Raw genomic sequence first — 17,725 nt, 5'->3', positions numbered from 1 at the left:
ATTGCACTGTTACTATGTTTGCTTCAATTATGCTTTCTGGAATTTTCTAAAAGAACACTGGACCAACCTTTAATGGCCTCACTTTCAACACAACTCTTAAAACAGAGGCTCTAGGAAAGGTGAGAGGAACACAAAATTATCCTCTTGATTTAGTTTTTCAGGTGTTTGCTGATGTGCCTTTGGTCTTACGGGAAGAAATGTCTTAGAATCATAGAATTGTAGAGTTGGAAGGGGCCACAAGGGTCATCTAGTCCAACCCCCTGCAATACAGGAATATTTTGCCCAACATGGGGCTGGAACCCACAACCCTAAGATTAAGAGTCTCTTGCTCTGCCATCTGAGCTGCTAAGGCAGATCAACTCTTTTAATCTGGTTCACCAACCTACTGATTCTAAATTACCTTGGCTCTTCTAGCTTATCCAATATGGATGACTTGAGGCTGTTATTCCATTTACATGGAAATAAGGCCCATTCTGATTAGTCATGAGTAAAGTTGTGCCGTGAAAAAGGCAAGTCAAGGCGTTCCTGCTTTGTGAATGGTGCCATTGTTTCTAAGGACATTGTCCAACTGGAGCATGTCTTGCCAGTCAGAAGGTCCGCAGTTCGAATGTGCGCAACAGGGAGCATGTCTACAGGAGGGTTGACCTGGTGAGGGATCTGGAAACCAGGTTCTGTGTGCAATGCGTTGGGTAAAGAGTTGGGTATGTTTTGCTTGAAGGAGTGATGATTAAGTTCAAGCCTTCAAATATCTGAAGGGAGACAGAACAGGCTTCTTCCCCACTGTTCCAAAGGATGGGACTAGGATCAGCAGTGAGATTGCAGGGAAGGAGATTTCGGCTAAAGTTTTTTAAGGAAGCCTTTCTTAAGAGCCATTCAATAGCAGAATATGCATTCTCAGACAGTCGTGGGCTGTCCATTGCTGGAGGCGTTCAGTCAGAGGTTCAAGCAAATATTTATGGTGTTGTTTGATCCTGCAGTGCAGATCTTGCCTGGACCAGATAACCTCTATGTATCATAGAATCACCACCAATGAACCACAGTAGGTTAATCTGTTGCACAGCAGGAGCAGCTCTGAATTGAATTTTAAAATTCAGTGAGATGGCGTGGGACTTTTATCTAAAAACAGCAGAAAATCTGATTATATAGGTCTGTTGTGCATGCTTTCCTGGATCATGGCTTCTGGTTGTTATGGGGAGAGATGTGTGAGGGGAAAGTGTTTCTCAGGTAGTGAACTTTTTGGCTCTGCAGATTCTTACTGGATCAAACTTCACAGGTGGACAGGGCTGCCCACCCGTCAACATGACCTCACATTGATGTCAGGTAGCTGGGTGCTTTGAAGCCCCAAAGTTAGGACTTCAAAGCACCGTGCAGGATTTGCAAAAGAGCTTTGCACGGTGTTTTCACGCTCCTCGAACGTTACCTTTACCCATTAGCTGATGGGTGGCAGTTCCAAAACCTACTGCATCAGCTACTACAGGAGCAAGTTCCACCTAGGAAACCTCTTTGCCAGTACACAATCGGCTTGCTCTAAGGCTCCTAATGGTGCATTGAAAGCCACATCTCTACCTGCTACAACCTGATGTCACATATGTTGGGGGGGGGCAAGTGAGTGTGGATCGAGGAAGACAGTCTTGCGCTCCAAATTTGAATCCCTGTTGGGCCACCCTGCTTTAATGGCTAGTGGTCCCCTTCCATCTTCCAGAGCTGGCAGCTGACTGCCCTGTTTGATGTTATGCATTGGCCTGTTTTGCTGAATCATGGGCGGTTTCGTGGAAACATCTCATTGATTTGAATGGACTTATTTGCATCTGGTTATAATCTCTCAACTGGTTATCTTATATGCTGGCTTAGCCACTCAGCTTGGCTCATAGATCTACTTAGCAGCCCGGGCAGTGTTTTGTCAACATCAGCACTATTGACGGGAAGAAATGCTGGCGGAATTGGGCAAGCCTCGAGTTTCAGCTCAAAAGCAGAATTTTTATTAGCTCTTGCAGATCTTGCTTTGCAGCCACTGTGTGGTACATAAAACCCTAAATGCTATACACATGTGGGTTGGCTTCCTGGAACTGCTGGAATACATATGCACATGAAACCCACTACTTAACCCAGCTCATTCCTATGCTTGCTTGTTCTGATCCTATCGAGTTCAGTGGTTTTGACTCCCAGCTAAGCATGCATAGGGGTGGCAGCCTCAACAGTGTCTTTCGGGACTGATTATACTTCGGCAAAAATGAAGGGTGATGTCATGGTAATTATTATGTTAATGGAAGCTTTGAAGGAAAGCATCTGTGCTTAAATGTCTTGTATTTTTGATACGACTAAAAGTTTATATAGTGCATGTATTTAAGTTATGCGTGTTCGCATCCAGTGTTTTATTTAAGCCTGTTAAATTTCTAGAACTGAGAGAAGCTTTTGCTGGTATTTTGTGCATGGCTTCTCAGCAGCAAGTCTGAGATCAATGAGACTTCTTCCCATGCAAGTGTGTGTAGAACTGGCAATGTGGTTATAGGGTTAGATCCAGAACTATCGTATTTTTCGCTCTATAACACGCACCAGACCATAACACGCATGTAGTTTTTAGAGGAGGAAAACAAGAAAAAAAATATTCTAAACGAAATAGTGGATATATGATTTTTGTGGTTCATGCTGTGGCCACAGACATGTGATGTGACAGTGAGTTTGGAGTAGCCCAATGCAAAAATCCTGAGGATCCATGTGGATCCATGCTTTGCAACCACAGAGGAGGGAAGGAAAGGGAACCATGGATCCTCTGCTCACGACTGCAGCAGATCCCCCCTGCCACCCGCAGGCATTCGCTCCATAACACGCACAGATATTTCCCCTTACTTTCTAGGAGGAAAAAAGTGAGTGTTATGGTGCAAAAAATACGGTAATCATGCTTCAGACTGAAATCGGTGGGAACTTAAATTAACCACAACCAACTTAGAGCCCATTGATTCCAGTGGTTTCTGCCTGAAGTATGGTTAGATCTGGATCCTACCCCTTCATCTTTGATGGCGGCAAGCTTAATCTTCCTCTTTTGGTAAGGCGGTTTTTAGATCTTTTATAACTCATCACATGTGTTTGAGAGCAGAGATGCAGGCAGCTCACGTGGCATCTGCACAAACAGAGACTCAACGGGAGAATGAGTAAGATTATTGCAGGTGGAGGAACTTCATGGGGTAGCCAAGCAGCGTCCATCTAATATGCTTAATTTTTTTAAGGTGCTGTATTTCATTGCTTTATACTTAAAATATGACCATGTTCTTTCACCTTTGTTAACTGAATAAAAAATTATTTATTGTTACATATGCATCACTCTTGAAGTCCAAGCCTTAGGCAGGGCCATCTGCAAGGGGACGCCTACACATATAGGTTTTCCCTACATGCTGAAACCCTAGTTGGTTCCAGAACACAGGGAGGTTTTGTGGCACTCAGAAAACCTGTGCTCAGAAGGATTTCCCTGACTGATGTCCACGGCTAGCATGCTTTGCACAATGTATGCATGAAGCAGCTACAGTGTGGCTTTCATACTTCCTGATCCCAGGGATCGACGTCCCAAGAGCTTGCAAGCATCAGACTCCCTTTTCAAAGAGGTTGGTACTGTGTGGATTCTCAGCAGAGCTGCAGCCAATCAGGACTTCCTGCTTTTAGTGTAGGGGGACTGATGCCTGGGTTTGTCGCATTTGTGCTTCACCTTTCTAAGGCAGGCTTTCAGCATCTTTGTACACCAAGTAAAAACATGGGCTTCTGGTGGAGCCCATAAAACTTTTGGTCGTGGGTTTTAAAAACTTTATTTGATGAAAAAATATAATACTCGGAAATGTGGTTTTATTTCTTCTGAACATGAACAACAAATCTGCATGGTATTTACAAATAATTGCCTTGACTGTTGAGGGTGCATTTTATTGCTAGGCTACAGTAAATTGCTAAGAAGAAGGGAGAAAAAACATGGTATGAACAGGTTAAAACAGTAAAGCAGCTCAGATTCCAGTCACCAGCTCTTGGTTTGGAAAGTTGGGTGGCTCTTCTGAACTATTTTAAGCCATAATTATCAGTATTGCTTTAATATCTTTAGTGCAAACAATATTTGATTAGTCCAACTGCAACTCTCAGTAACCAAGTCAACTGCTTGGTTTTAAAATGTTCCTACTGTCGGGGCGGGGAAGGTTGGCTAACCCTATCTTCCAGCACAGCGCAGACTTGACAAGACTGTACACAGAAATCTAACTTGATCCCCTACAGCAAACACACCATCAAAATTATATTACACTTTGATAAAGTCTCTAAGACCAGTGGGGGGACAGGCCGGTAGTTGTAGCTGAATTACATCTGAAGGGCTGCAGGTTCACTGCCTCTGAGTTGTGTACAAGTCTAAAAAAAACCCCACCCAAATTGGAACCCCAGTGGAGGACTGCAGAAATGAGCACCACTGCAGGGCCCCCCCCCCCACTACAAAGCGGAACCCAAATGGCCTGAGTCACTTATAGGAACACTGGGCCCACAATTCTCACCAAGTACCAGCAAGTTGTGGAAGAAGCTTGTCTTTCTGCTTCCTGGAGGTGCTTTTTTGGGGGGGAGGGCGGGCAGCAGGAAGAGAAGGAATGGGATTTTTTTGGGGGGGGGGCAAAGTCTGTGGATTCCAGCGATTGCCAGAGGTGTGCACTGTGCATGTAGAGCCCTTTAGAGCCTAGTAGCAAAAAATGTGGCACATGGATTTTCCAAACCATCAGTACCGATAGGATGCACACCCCTGCCAGGGCGTGATGAAATGCACCATAAACGAACATCAAATATCCTTAAAGATGTGGTCTGCCCTTTTAAACCCTACCGTTAAAACGAGATATTCAATTGGCAACATTTTCAGTCCTATAATATAGATGTGCTCCGTAAGAGTTCCCTTCCCCAAAATATTCAACCCCTTTCCTCAATTTTTTACTTGTAGGATAGGTAGCAAAACTGCCTAGATTAGCTGATGCGTGCGGAGTTTAATTCCTAATAGAAATTAAGTTTACTTTTTAACATGCAATTGCTTGCTTCCAGAATAACACTAACTGCCAATGGTGGGTTTCTCTCCAATACTATCTAAAGCAATTGGCGCGGTTGGTGGTTTATAGAACTTTAAAAGATGTCTAGCTGAACACACACAGACACAAAGCAACTACATTATCCTGCTCTATTAGCAGTACGTTTTGCTAACCAGAAGCATGGGCCACAGATAATCTAACAATAGCAACGAACGCAATGATATAACATTGGTTTTCATTTTAAAAGGGTTTAATTGTGCTTCTTATAGCAGCCTACAATTTTGTATTCAACACTCAACCTTCACCTATCTGAAGGTTTGAAAAAGAGGGGGGATCACAGAAGAATGCTGCTTTCAAAGAGGCAGAGCATAAATATAAGTTCGCATTTTTGGCTAAGGTTGGCATATCCCACTAGATATGCACTTGCAGCCAACGTCACCATTGTTTGAGCAAATTACAACATAGCTCAGGATCAGTTCAGTTATTTATTGGGTACATTTAATGGCCTATGCTGGTAGTTCTAAAAGAGATTTACCATAAAATAACCTGAACATTGTGCTTTGGGCGGGGGGGGGGGGGAGGGGAGTAAAAGAAAAGCAAGTAAGGATAGGAGGAAGATGCTTAGAAAGAGCAATTTCCTCGGTCTGGGCCTATGTACACATTTACACCAAAAGAAGGATCTCTGTTTTGACAATAAATAAATCGGATTTTCAAAAATGTCAATGCCCATGCACATTCTAAGGTGGAAACATGCTTGGAGAGTATTTACATGGGGCACAATCTGGCCGGATAAATCCCTGCACAAGCCCCATTTAAAAATGAATTGCGCGATTCACCATGCTCATTTGCTCAGCTCCCATTCATTTTTATGGGCCTTGAGCGAGATACTAGCCTGGATGGGATGTGCCCATACATAGTAATTCCTCTTCCTCCATACAAAGTATTCTCTACCCAACAGCAGCAGAAAGTGCATTTCCCCTCCAATGTCCTTTCGCACTGTAAATGTCCATTTGACGATGCCTTCAGTCCAGCTTCTGTGGAATGCAGCCTTCCATCTCCACGACCTCTGGCCATCCTTCATACTTGTTTGTGTCTTTGTTGTTCTTAATATGCTGCAAATGGGGGGTGGAGGACAATTGCAACAGTCAAAATACTAAAGCGATAATTGGCTTCCAGTAAGAGACCCCATACATTTACAAAATTAAAACTTTTTTACATAGTCTCCTTTCATCTACTGTGATCTTGCAAATATATACATAACCACATATGTTACAATTGGTATAATGCTTACTCTACTTCCTGTAGAATAGTCCCAGCATGTTTGGAAGTGAGCTAGTAAGACACCTAGTTAAGTTATCCCTGCTCAAAGGCTAAACATTTATTTTTAAAATCTATATTCTAGCCTTCCATGTAGTTTTTTAAAAAAACGATAAGGAAGCAATCGTGGAGCAAACACTTTAACTTGCTGATGTGCCTGAAACATGAAAGGTAGAGGCTTTTGGAAACTTGTGTGTAACAGAACTGAACTAAACATTCCAATTGCACTAAATGAAAGGGAAAATTCAAATCAACGCAGATGTTATAACAGCAGTTGCAAGTTTGCATACATTTCTACAGCTCTGCAATACAGAAGAAGAGGAATGTGCTCTGAAGCTAATTTTCAGAGCCCGTTAAAAGCAATGCAGATATGATCTAGGAAATGCAAAAACCATGAGTGTTATCTGAGACGTTCCCGTATTTGTTACAGAAACGGCAAGTTCCAACTTCCCTCGCAGGGTGAACGGTGGAAATTCAATGTGCTTTCGGATTACGGCAAAAGGTATTACTGAGACTTCTTGCAGCAGAGTAAGGTGTTTAAAATGCTGGGATGGCAGAAAAGGAGACAGCATTTCATTCTGCAGGTGGAAACCACTCAGTGTTTCCCTAAATTAAACACTTCCTGCAAACAGAAAGCCTGCAAAGTTAAAACTTCTCTCTCTTAAAGTGCTGGATTTCTAGTTACAGGAAGGTTTAATGTGCAGAAACATCAAAATGGGCATCCTCTGCCTGCAGTCTGAAGCAGTGCAGTCCTTCATATCATCTCAGGATTCTACAAGCACATTCATTCTGCTGCCTGCGGAGGCCAAGGTACGTCAGCTGTGAGTCTTGGACTCCACATGGCGCTTCCAAACGTTAACCTGAGAACAAACCTGTTCAAATGGGCTTTTAGTCTTGATTCCTTTCCCGCCGCAGAAGACCCAGTTGTCTCTGAAGCCAAGGTTCGTGATGGATGTGCTTCCTAGTTCAGATATTAGTTTCCGCGATTCTTCATTAAGCCTTGGAAAAGATTCAAAAGGGTTAATATACAAATGAACTGATAAGGTCCTGGCTGTATTAACCATGGGTTGCCAATGGGTTGGCTTCTCAGTGTGCAACTTTCATCTGCCACAACCAGCATGACCATGTCAGTGATGATGACAGCAGCAACCTCTGGGGGGTAACATTGGCTGTCCGCGATCTACGCAACTGATTTAAATAACCATTCTGATTCATGTGCCATTCGAGTTGTGTTTACTTGGGCAAAATGGTACAATTCAAGTCCAGTGATGCTTTCACTTTGATACAGATGGATGCTACTGGATGCCAATGCTTTAAGATAAACTTACATGGCCATTGAAGAAAAATTATGTATTTCGTCTACCGTATATACTCGAGTATAAGCTGACTTTTTCAGCACATTTTTTATGCTGAAAAAGGCACCCTTGGCTTACACTTGAGTGACGGTCCTTTCGGGCTGCTCCTTCCCCATCCTCCATCTTTGCTGCTAGCGGCGGCAGCAGCGGAGGAACGAGCAGCCCAAAAGCAGCCCTTTGGGGCTGCTTGTTCTTCCTCCGCTGCTGCTGCCATCAGGTTTGTGGTGTGGTGAACCGGCTTATACTCGAGTCAATAAGTTTTCCCAGTTTTTTGTGGTAAAATTAGGTGCCTCGTCTTATATTCGGGTCGGCTTATACTCGAGTATATACGGCAATTACCCTAGCCTCTCTCCGGCGACTACCCCTTCTCCTTCCTCCCAGCTGTAAACTCCAGAAGCCTGGCCCATTCAAGGGCACTTGCATTCAAGTTCTCAGGGATTTTCCTAGTCATTTCGCCTGATTATATAGCTAGATCAGGCCACGGACCTAATTAGATCTACAAGGTCCTTTTCTCAAAACCACAACCACCAGACCCACACCTGACATTGGAGAACAGTATACATCAGGAGGCTTAGTTTCGTCAGAATCGAATGTACACTTCCAGAGTTAACGCTAAATACGTTACTGGTAAGTGAGCCACCATAGCATGAAAATTTGGGCTTTTCAGACTCGTCTATAGAATCACAGAACTGTAGAGTTGGAAGGGACCATGAGGGTCAACTAGTCCACCCCCCTGCAATGAATGAATTTGCATTGGTTGCAAAATTTGATTATTATTTTTCCTGCTCTCCTACCCCACTACCTTGATCTCCATGCTTTGACAAAGTATACCCTCCTCCCCACAAATGCTTAGGCTCAGCCGCCTCCTACAGACTGGGGAAATGGCCTTAGGAGTGTCAAACATTCAGAGAAATGGTGTCCTCCACTGCTACTACAGCAACTGACAAGTTAAGACATTGCTGGCTTAGTCCTTATCCATATGACTGATTCCCTATGTGTAAACAACCCTCTTTTTTTGGGTGGTCTTAGCAACTGCTTACTTAGTTGCGCCATCATCGTAGGTTGCCATTAATACGATTGTTCCATCTTTAATGGTCTTCAGAAAGTCAATAAGCGGGGCGACATCTAAACGAAACAGAAGTTTAACACAGTCACGGTCGCATGCAGTGCTAAAATTTCTACATGGGACTTCCTTTCAAAAAAGTTATGAGATGGAAAATAGCAATGTTGCTGGGATTAAGAGCCCAAACTAATTTATGTTTAAGAATTACCTCTGAATGTTCTTTGCTAAATTCCGGTGCCAAGTGTTTGCAGACTGCTCAAAATTTCTATTTCTGGCGTTTCACAGTAGTGATAGGTGACATGCCATGGTGTTTAGCATTTGATGATAATGACAGCCAATATGCAATGGTATACGCTAATGTTTTTAACTTCCTGCAACCAGGGAAGGCTATCCACATTTATTTGTCTACTATGGAACTTCTGCACGCCAATTACAAAAATCCTACTGTAGCTACTGTAGTGATGAGGAACATGTGACGTCCAGATGTTGCTGGAACCCCATTGGCCCCAGCCAAAAGTAGAGAAATGTAGTTCAACAACATCTGGAGGGACACAGGTTCCCCAGCTGTGAACTTCTGGGGGCACTTTCTAGGTGCACACTCCATTCTATGCATGGCTCTAGTTCTTTCCATTTCCTGCTGTGAGCTGAGAGTACACCCGTAACACACCCAGCCTTTTGCTGTGTGGATTTCAGAAGCATGATTGTTGTTGTTTTGTTGTTGTTGTTTTTGGACCATTTATATAACGCTCGTAGTTAAACAAAACTCTTAAGCGGTTTACAACATAGGTTAAGACATCTCAAATAAACAGCAAATAATACTGAAACAAAAAAGAGACAATTTCTACGTTCTATAAAACTTAACTAAACAGAACATCCTCGTCAGTAGCAAAATCAACATTGCCACATAAAAATAAGCTGCAAAAAAAAAAAAAAAAAATGCAAGGAAAATCCATTGTAAAGGACTAAATCCAAGCATCCTCTAAAGATCAGGAAGCAAAATAATTCAAAATGAAAATGAGCTAAAAAGTATAAATTTCACATTTTAACAAACAAACCTGATTCGCAATGAAGCAAATCAATTCATTCTTCCCCACCCACCAATCAATCAATCAATCAATCAAGCCATTAAATGAATCAATCCAATTAAATGTCCAGCTCCCTATTCAGCAATCTGCACAAGCTAAAAATGCAGAGATCATTCTGTTTCACTCACACACCTGCCAGCATATAACGTATTTGATAGCTGATGGGAGATTTTATATTTCAGGTCTGCAAACAACCTAGCAATGCCAACAAGTTTCAAATGTCTAGATTCTGAGATTATTATTATTTTTAAATCAAAATGCAATTTTCAATTCAAAGTTCTTCTTTCAACATCTGAGTGGGAAAACTCAACTACTTTCATTTTATACTGATTTTTTAATATAAGAAGCAAGTATTCCAGCACTTACCTCCACCCCACATGTCAAAGAATTTTGTATCCACCATGCTACCTGTTTTGCCTAGAAAAGGATTAATAAGTAAGTTTAACGGAATAGCACGTTCAAAAATTGCTACAGATAAAGTGAACAGATTTTGCTCACGTGGAAGCTGCAAACAGCCCCTTCAAAAGGCACTGGACTGTTGTGCTTATAACAAAGCAAAGTGGGCTTTTAACACAGCTGCCAACCAGCAACAGAATCTGCCTCCATCTTTGGCCATTGCTTGACTTTAGCCATCACCAGCAGAGGCCACGAGCGATTTCCACATTTTTAAAGCTAGTGATTATCAGAATGTTAAAAGCCATTACACACAACTTTGGCTAAGCTTTCGGCTAATGTCCTCCTCCACTGAAGTTGTCCTCCAAATTAGCTGTTTTTTCTTTAAAAAAAAATATAATACTGACAGATGCAAGTTGTCATTTTGTAAAGATTTTTAATAAAGTTATCAGGGTGGTCTGCTTACAACAGGGATGCAGTGCTGGATTTAATCACAGTGTACACACAAAGATTAGATTATGTTTGAGGACAGAAATGTGAACTATTGGCCTACAGTTTCATTAGCAAACCAAAATCACAGTGTAAACTACAAAAAACACACAATCAGAACTGTTTTAGAGTTCCTTGAAGGTTTTAAGAAGTAGGTAATTAGCAGGAATACCCCCAAAACTCTGCCCATTTGGGGCTGGACTGCTAGAGGACAACATCCTAGGAAGCAACGGGCAACAGTTCAGCTCAGAGACACCCAAGTTATTACGGTTTTTGCAAAGGGTGATGGCAGCAACCTCTTTCTGGAATTATTTCTAATGACTTCAACAAGTACAAAAAGGCAAGAGCGTGCTAGGATCCAATCAATTTTTATAAGTTTTACTGTGATTTTGTTTCAGTGCTGTCGGCTGCCATGAAGGAAGGAGCAAATAAAACCTTTCAGTTAACAAAGCGAGAACCAGTGCCAGCCAGACCTTGTATGTTTCTTCTCAAGGAAACAGTCAATACATAAACACTCTTTTTCCAAGTGTAGATCTGTATGTTGGCAAAATGGTGCCATCCACACACAAAGAAGGGAGGTTATCAGCAGCATCGGTGGAAGCCGATTTTGCAAGAGGAACCCCCCCCCAAAAAAAAATGAGGACTGGGCGTGTTCTGTGGGGAAAGCAGGGGGGGAAATGATGGTGGGGGAGTGGAACGGAATTATTCTGGAAGGGCCCTGAACAGGACCACTCTACGCTGCAACATTTAGTTGCAGGTCACGCTAGCCACTTTTGAAAGTTACCACTGACTGTTCATTTGCAGCTAGATCCAGTCATTCCAAATGTGAAATCTGCCATCTACTATGATTAATTCTCCGTGCCAACATTCAGGCTTCCTTACTACTTGCCTGGAAATAATTGGAATGTTAATATAAGAACACTGATGCGGTTTAAAAACCCCAAACCAGTCACTTACCATTGACCAGAGCTATATTAATCCCTCTTCCAACATTGTTTTTAACTCCACTCATCAACCTGAAACGAAAACCGCAGAGAAAAGGGAATTATGACAAGCTCTTCCCCCCTCTCCAACTCCCCGCTTCCAAATGGAGGTTGTAGAGAGTACAGTATACTTTCTAACAACGTCCTGTAAGAAATGTGAACTTCTCCCCTCTGGGCTAAATGAAATTTGCACACCTTACTGCTACAGGAAATGTTGGCTCTTTTTCCATCATCACTTTAAATTATTACAGATGGCAGACAGCATAACAAATTAGACTGTGCATCTGATCTAACATGCAAGAGGAGTCCACCCAGGGTCTACTATGAAAAGCTACAATTCAGGGAGACCAGTTATTCCACTGCCAGCAGTGAGACTCATCTAGCCAATCTCAAAATATACAGCTTTAACTAACACACATTCTTCAAGTTAAGCAATTCCGACTAATTAACCCAACCCATGTCCCATTTCTGGGAAAACAGAACCTCCTATTATTATAAGGAGAAGAAAAACATGCACCATCTTAATCAACTTCCTGTTAAACAACAGGTCCATCTACAGCAGCTTTTTTGGCACTAGCTTACAGAGCATAGAAACTGAAACAAGAGCAGGGCTATAGAAGAGAAAATACTCTCGATATGGCCTTTGCTGGGTTATGGTTTGGGTTCAGCACACATGATGTCCTTTATGGAACATCAGATTATCACAGCAGAACAGCATTTGTGAGCCAAGTATTGTATTTCATTTTTAAGATACAGGTGTTCGGTTTTGGTTTTTTTTACCAATTCTGTCGTGAGTTAGCTACTGTGATGCATAGGATTTACCACAAGGGGGTAGCAACGCATCACTTTAAGTTTCCTGCTGAAGTGTTGGTAGAAAGGATTTCAAGGTCTGAAATTCCATTCAGAGTGTACGATTAACACTGCGTTTGTCAAACGTGGGTCCCCAGCTGTTGCCAGACTACAACTCCCATCATCCACGGCTAGCAGGACCAGCGGTCATGGATGATGGGAGTTGTAGTCCCAACAAGAGCTGGGGACCCAAGTTTGAGAAACAATGGATTAAAATTTTAACAGAGGATGACTTGGGTAAGGACGCCACCAGGTGTGCCAACTGAGCTTTGAGAAAGACGTGTGACACAGGTGAACTTGGGGTTGCACAGTTAAGAGCCAGATCTGAAAGAAGTCCCCAAGCTGCAAGCCCTGCTCAGCACAGCCTGAATGCCATCTTAACTTATGAAGCAATGGAGGAAGCATTTAAAGGAGGACATCAACCTCATCGGATACATCAAGAAACACTTGGTTCATAAGTCCCTCAGATGTCACCTGAGCTTCCAGATCACAACTCTGGCCTTTGGATACGTAATCTAATCTTGCAGTGAAATAAATCAATCTGGAAGCTTTGGAGCCAGCTGACTGGTTGGGGTGAAAGGGCAAAGGAGCAAGGAGGTCAAACAATGGCTCTAGAAGTTTCGAGAGAAATAGTGATTGAAAGAAGAAAACTCTTAATATGAACATGCACAAGAATGCAAGACCAATTTGTTCTTTCCAGTAACTCTCAAAGTTGAAAGGTGAAAGCAGATGACAAGGGTCTCCAGAGAAACTGGGCCAGAAATACACCCCCGCCGAAAAGTTTGGAATATATCCAATTAAGATCCATTAAAAACAATGGGCCTAAGTTAGTGATGTTCATTAATTTCAATCAGTCTACTCCAAATAAGGCTAGCATTGGACTGGCAGGGCTGAGCCCTTTCGGGATGGTGGTGTATACAGCAGAACAGTAAGGAGACCATGCAAATATTTGGCATGGCTGTTAATCACTAGAACAAATCCATCCTTAAACCTTGACATTATCTCCAGCATTCCATAGTAAATTTGCATCCAGGATACAAAAACACAGGCGACTATGGACAGCTTAGGTTTCATCCTGGTACATTATAAAGCAGAGTATGAGACTGACTAACTCCACTAGGGGAAATGGCCTGTACGGAGCAAAAAAATCTGCAAAAAATATGTTATTTTGCTGGATACTAATCTTACAGAAATGGACTTCGAGTTTTGTATACTTAAGTGGGGGTGGGTGGGGAAAGTTCTGCTACTGACCCTGATGATGAGTTGAAGCCACACGGAGGAAAGCGGCTGCCCCATAGTCACAAATGCTTCTAATCTTACAATGCCATTTTAATCACAGTAAAAAGTGACAAAACCTAACCTGTTACTAAACATTTGGGGCTGTATCCAACCGTGTCACTCCGCTGATGGTTAAGGAAGGCTTTTGTCAGTGGAAAGGGGCAGGAAGCCATTTCTGGCAATTCCTTCTTCCCCCAAGTCCTCCCAGGTCCCCCTTAAACCTCCAGAGGGGTGGGAAGACCCTCTTAAACGGCGGTTCTCAACCTGTGGGTCCCCAGAAGTTGTTAGACTACAACTCCCATCATCCCTGAGCTCTGGTCTTGCTAGCTAGGGGTGATGGGAGTTGTAGTTCAACAACACCTGGGGACCCACAGGTTAAGAAAGGCTGCTCTTAAAGGACCCTTGGACAGTTAAGTCCAGTCAAAGGCGACTATGGGGTGCGGTGCTCATCTTGTTTTCAGGCCAAGGGAGCAGGCATTTGTCCACAGACAGCTTTCTGGGTCATGTGGCCAGTATGACTAAACTGCTTCTTAGTGCAACGGGACACTGTGATGGAAGCAAGAGCACATGGAAACGCCATTTACCTTCCTGCCACAGCGGTACCTATTTATCTACTTGCGCTTGCATGCTTTCGAACTGCTAGGTTGGCAGGAGCTGGGACAGACCAACGGGAGCTCACCCGTTGAGGATTCGAACCGCCGACCTTTTGATCGGCAAGTCCAAGAGGCTCAGTGGTTTAGATCACAACGCCACCCGCGTTCCTGGAAGGACCCTCTAGACTAGAGCATGTTGAGAGGAGATGCAGGAAGAAATGCCCAAATCTGCACCCTTCTCCATTCTGCCAACCAAGACCTGACTGCCAAGACTGGGTAAAACCCTTTGCAATTAAAAGAGTAGCCTCCAGCTTGACGTCTTATGACGTTATCTTAACAGAGTGCAGTTATGTGAAGCATGTGGAACATACATGCATTAACATTCATAACCACAAGATACCCATAAATTTTATTGTTTCCACTTTCTGTGCTGCTGGTTTGGCATATCAACACACAGCTGCAAGAATGGATGTGGTTGCTTAAAAACAAAGAAAGACAGGCTTCATGCACCCTTCTCTCGCACCATGCATTTTGGTGCCAGAAACACCAGCTCTTCCCATTTTCCCTGGACTGGATCAGATATTGTTTATGAAGAAATCTTACATCCTGCCAATCCAATGTAAAACAGCGGCCAAGGCACTTAATTACATAAAAAAATCCAGCACTGAAACGATTTTTGCGCCGCCAAAAACATAAAAGAATAAAGACAAAGGCAGCCAGCATTAAAAATCGAACTAATGAAAGCTGCCCCACCTCCTCCTGTATTTGTAATTTAAATTATCAGAAAAGAAAAGAAAGTCTGCCTAAGCAAAATCAACTTGACTGGGTAGCAGAAATGGAATCGTGAATGCGCCAACCTCCTATGGGCAATAGTGTTTGGTGATACACTATATATAGTTATAGCCTGCTGTAGAGATCTAGGCACAGGAACAATTGCAAGCACTCAGGGAATGTGTCTTTTGTTTCCAAACTAAATTAAAGGTGATGTACATTTTCTATTCAAGACCAGAGTGCAAATTATCCAAAACTACCTTCCGAAAACCAACAGAAGAGAAATCAGGTGATACGTACACATTATCTTCTACGCAAATTTTAGGCCCAACGACGTTGGCTGCTCCACTTGCCATTTTGAATGCAAAATGGTTCTCTGGACAAATTTTAGTCGTTCCACATTTATATCTCGGGGGTTTTGTAGCTTTGGAGGGAAAAATAAATTCCATTAGCAGAAAAACTATACAACATCTCTTCTCTTTCTTTCTGAAGACTATACAGCATGAAAACATTGATTTCAACAGGATGTTTTTTTTAAGGAAAATCATCTGGAAAAGTGTTTTGTGAAGCCAAAAATATTACACACTTGTCTTGATGAATATTATGTTAGCGGTTAAGAACTGGGAAATAAAAGCAGCATCCTTTACCCCACCAACTTCTACTAGAGCAGACATGTGCAAATTCATGAACATTCCAGTGGCAGCTCATATAGGGTGGTGTGGAGGCAGTGGCATCTTCCCAGTGGCGGCACTGCAGTGGTCAGGATGAAGCAAGGTGGCGATGTTGGGGGAACTCCAGGTTCAGCAGCCCCACAAAGATGCTCCCACAACCTTGATGTTGCTGCCTTGGCCCTGACCCATCCCTGTGACGGCCTCAGCTCAGGATACCTGAAGGAGCATCTCCACCCCCATCGTTCAGCCCAGACACTGAAGTCCCGCCTTCTGGCGGTTCCCTCACTGCGAAAAGCGAAGTTACAGGGAGCCAGGCAGAGGGCCTTCTCCATAGTGGCGCCCGCTCTGTGGAACTACAGTTCAAGAAGGACACTGACAAACTGGAACGTGTCCAGAGGAGGGCAACCAAAATGGCCAAAGGCCTGGAAACGATGCCTTATGAGGAACGGCTAAGGGAGCTGGGCATGTTTAGCCTGGAGAAGAGGAGATTAAGGGGTGATATGATAGCCATGTTTCAAATATATAAAAGGATGTCACATAGAGGAGGGAGAAAGGTTGTTTTCTGTTGCTCCAGAGAAGCGGACACGGAGCAATGGATCCAAACTACAAGAAAGAAGATTCCACCTAAACATTAGGAAGAACTTTCTGACAGTAAGAGCTGTTCAACAGTGGAATTTGCTGCCAAGGAGTGTGGTGGAGTCTCCTACTTTGGAGGTCTTTAAGCAGAGGCTTGACAACCATATGTCAGGAGTGCTCTGATGGTGTTTCCTGCTTGGCAGGGGGTTGGACTCGATGGCCCTTGTGGTCTCTTCCAACTCTATGATTCTATGAATGCCCTCTCATCAGATGTCAAGGAAATAGACAACTATCTGACTTTTAGAAGACATCTTAAGGTTCAGGGAAGTTTTTAAGGTTTGATGTTTTATCCTGTTTTTAATATTCTGTTGGAAGCCTCCCAGAGTGGCTGGGGAAACCCAGCCAGATGGGCAGGGTGTGTGTGTGTCTGTCTATAATTTATTATTATTATTGTGAGTACAGTGAGAAGAGGATGAGCCACCATGTCTGAGATGAGCCACCTCTTTGAAAAAGTGATCAAAGCAAATGTTAAACACTCCTGAACAATTTTAATGGCTTTACTGTAAGCCCGAGTCAAGAAGTGGGAACATCTCCATCCAGGAAGAAGAAAAAGGAGGAATAATAGGTACCTTCTAGGGCCCCATCTAGGTGGTAGAGTTAGCTTCAGTTCATTAGTAGCTGGAAGGGTTTTCAGCAAGGAAACTCAAACCCAGGGCTCATGACCACTCCACCAAGGCTTTCTGCCCCAGCCCCTATGGTCCTGCTCTGCCACTGTGTGTAAATTCACATGTGCTCTAGTCATTCTTAGGAAAGTTGGAATAAGAGAGTAGGCTAGAGATTGCCTGTGCATCATGTGCATCTTATTTTGGATTTATAGAAGAACTAAGAACATAGAACACGAAAAAGTAAAAACCCTGCTATACGATACTTACGCCGTGCAGGTAGCTCCAGTGGTGATCTTGCTGAAAGAGATAACATTTTATATCATTCCTTAATCATGTTCAAACAAACAAAACACGTCAACATCTATCAAATAGAAGAGAAGGCTTTAAAGTTACGGCTTTTCTCCAAGGTTAGACAATGCTGGCCTACAGAAGCTATACAATTCCAGTTTTAGTGCAGAACGTGCTGTCACGGGACAGTATTTTTACTGGATGGGATAATTGCCTACAAATTAATATTTCTCCATTCTAAATTGTGTGATTGAGTTATTGGCTCATTAAAGAAAGCCATTTTAGGTTCTATAAAGTTTTATTTGCTACAAGTAAAGATTAA

The 17,725-nt window shown here is 42.9% G+C and overlaps 1 protein-coding gene across 2 annotated transcripts in view; it reads right to left on the bottom strand.

Annotated features, from left to right (window-relative positions):
* Positions 1 to 3,811: 3,811 nt before the first annotated feature.
* FAM3C (FAM3 metabolism regulating signaling molecule C) overlaps positions 3,812 to 17,725 on the bottom strand; it is a 36,111-nt gene continuing 22,197 nt past the window's right edge. For both annotated transcript variants that reach the window (XM_082239825.1, XM_082239826.1), the window contains exons 4-10: positions 17,383 to 17,412; positions 15,504 to 15,627; positions 11,687 to 11,745; positions 10,214 to 10,264; positions 8,740 to 8,824; positions 7,217 to 7,343; positions 3,812 to 6,139 (exon numbers count right to left, since the gene is read on the bottom strand). In XM_082239825.1, coding sequence (XP_082095951.1) covers positions 6,050 to 6,139; positions 7,217 to 7,343; positions 8,740 to 8,824; positions 10,214 to 10,264; positions 11,687 to 11,745; positions 15,504 to 15,627; positions 17,383 to 17,412 — 566 coding nt within the window. In that variant the 3' untranslated portion in view covers positions 3,812 to 6,049. The remainder of the gene's footprint in view (positions 6,140 to 7,216; positions 7,344 to 8,739; positions 8,825 to 10,213; positions 10,265 to 11,686; positions 11,746 to 15,503; positions 15,628 to 17,382; positions 17,413 to 17,725) is intronic.

Source organism: Podarcis vaucheri (assembly GCF_965113315.1).
Source record: "Podarcis vaucheri genome assembly, chromosome: 10".
Taxonomy (NCBI): domain Eukaryota; kingdom Metazoa; phylum Chordata; class Lepidosauria; order Squamata; family Lacertidae; genus Podarcis; species Podarcis vaucheri.
This window is presented reverse-complemented; position numbering and strand designations above follow the sequence as displayed.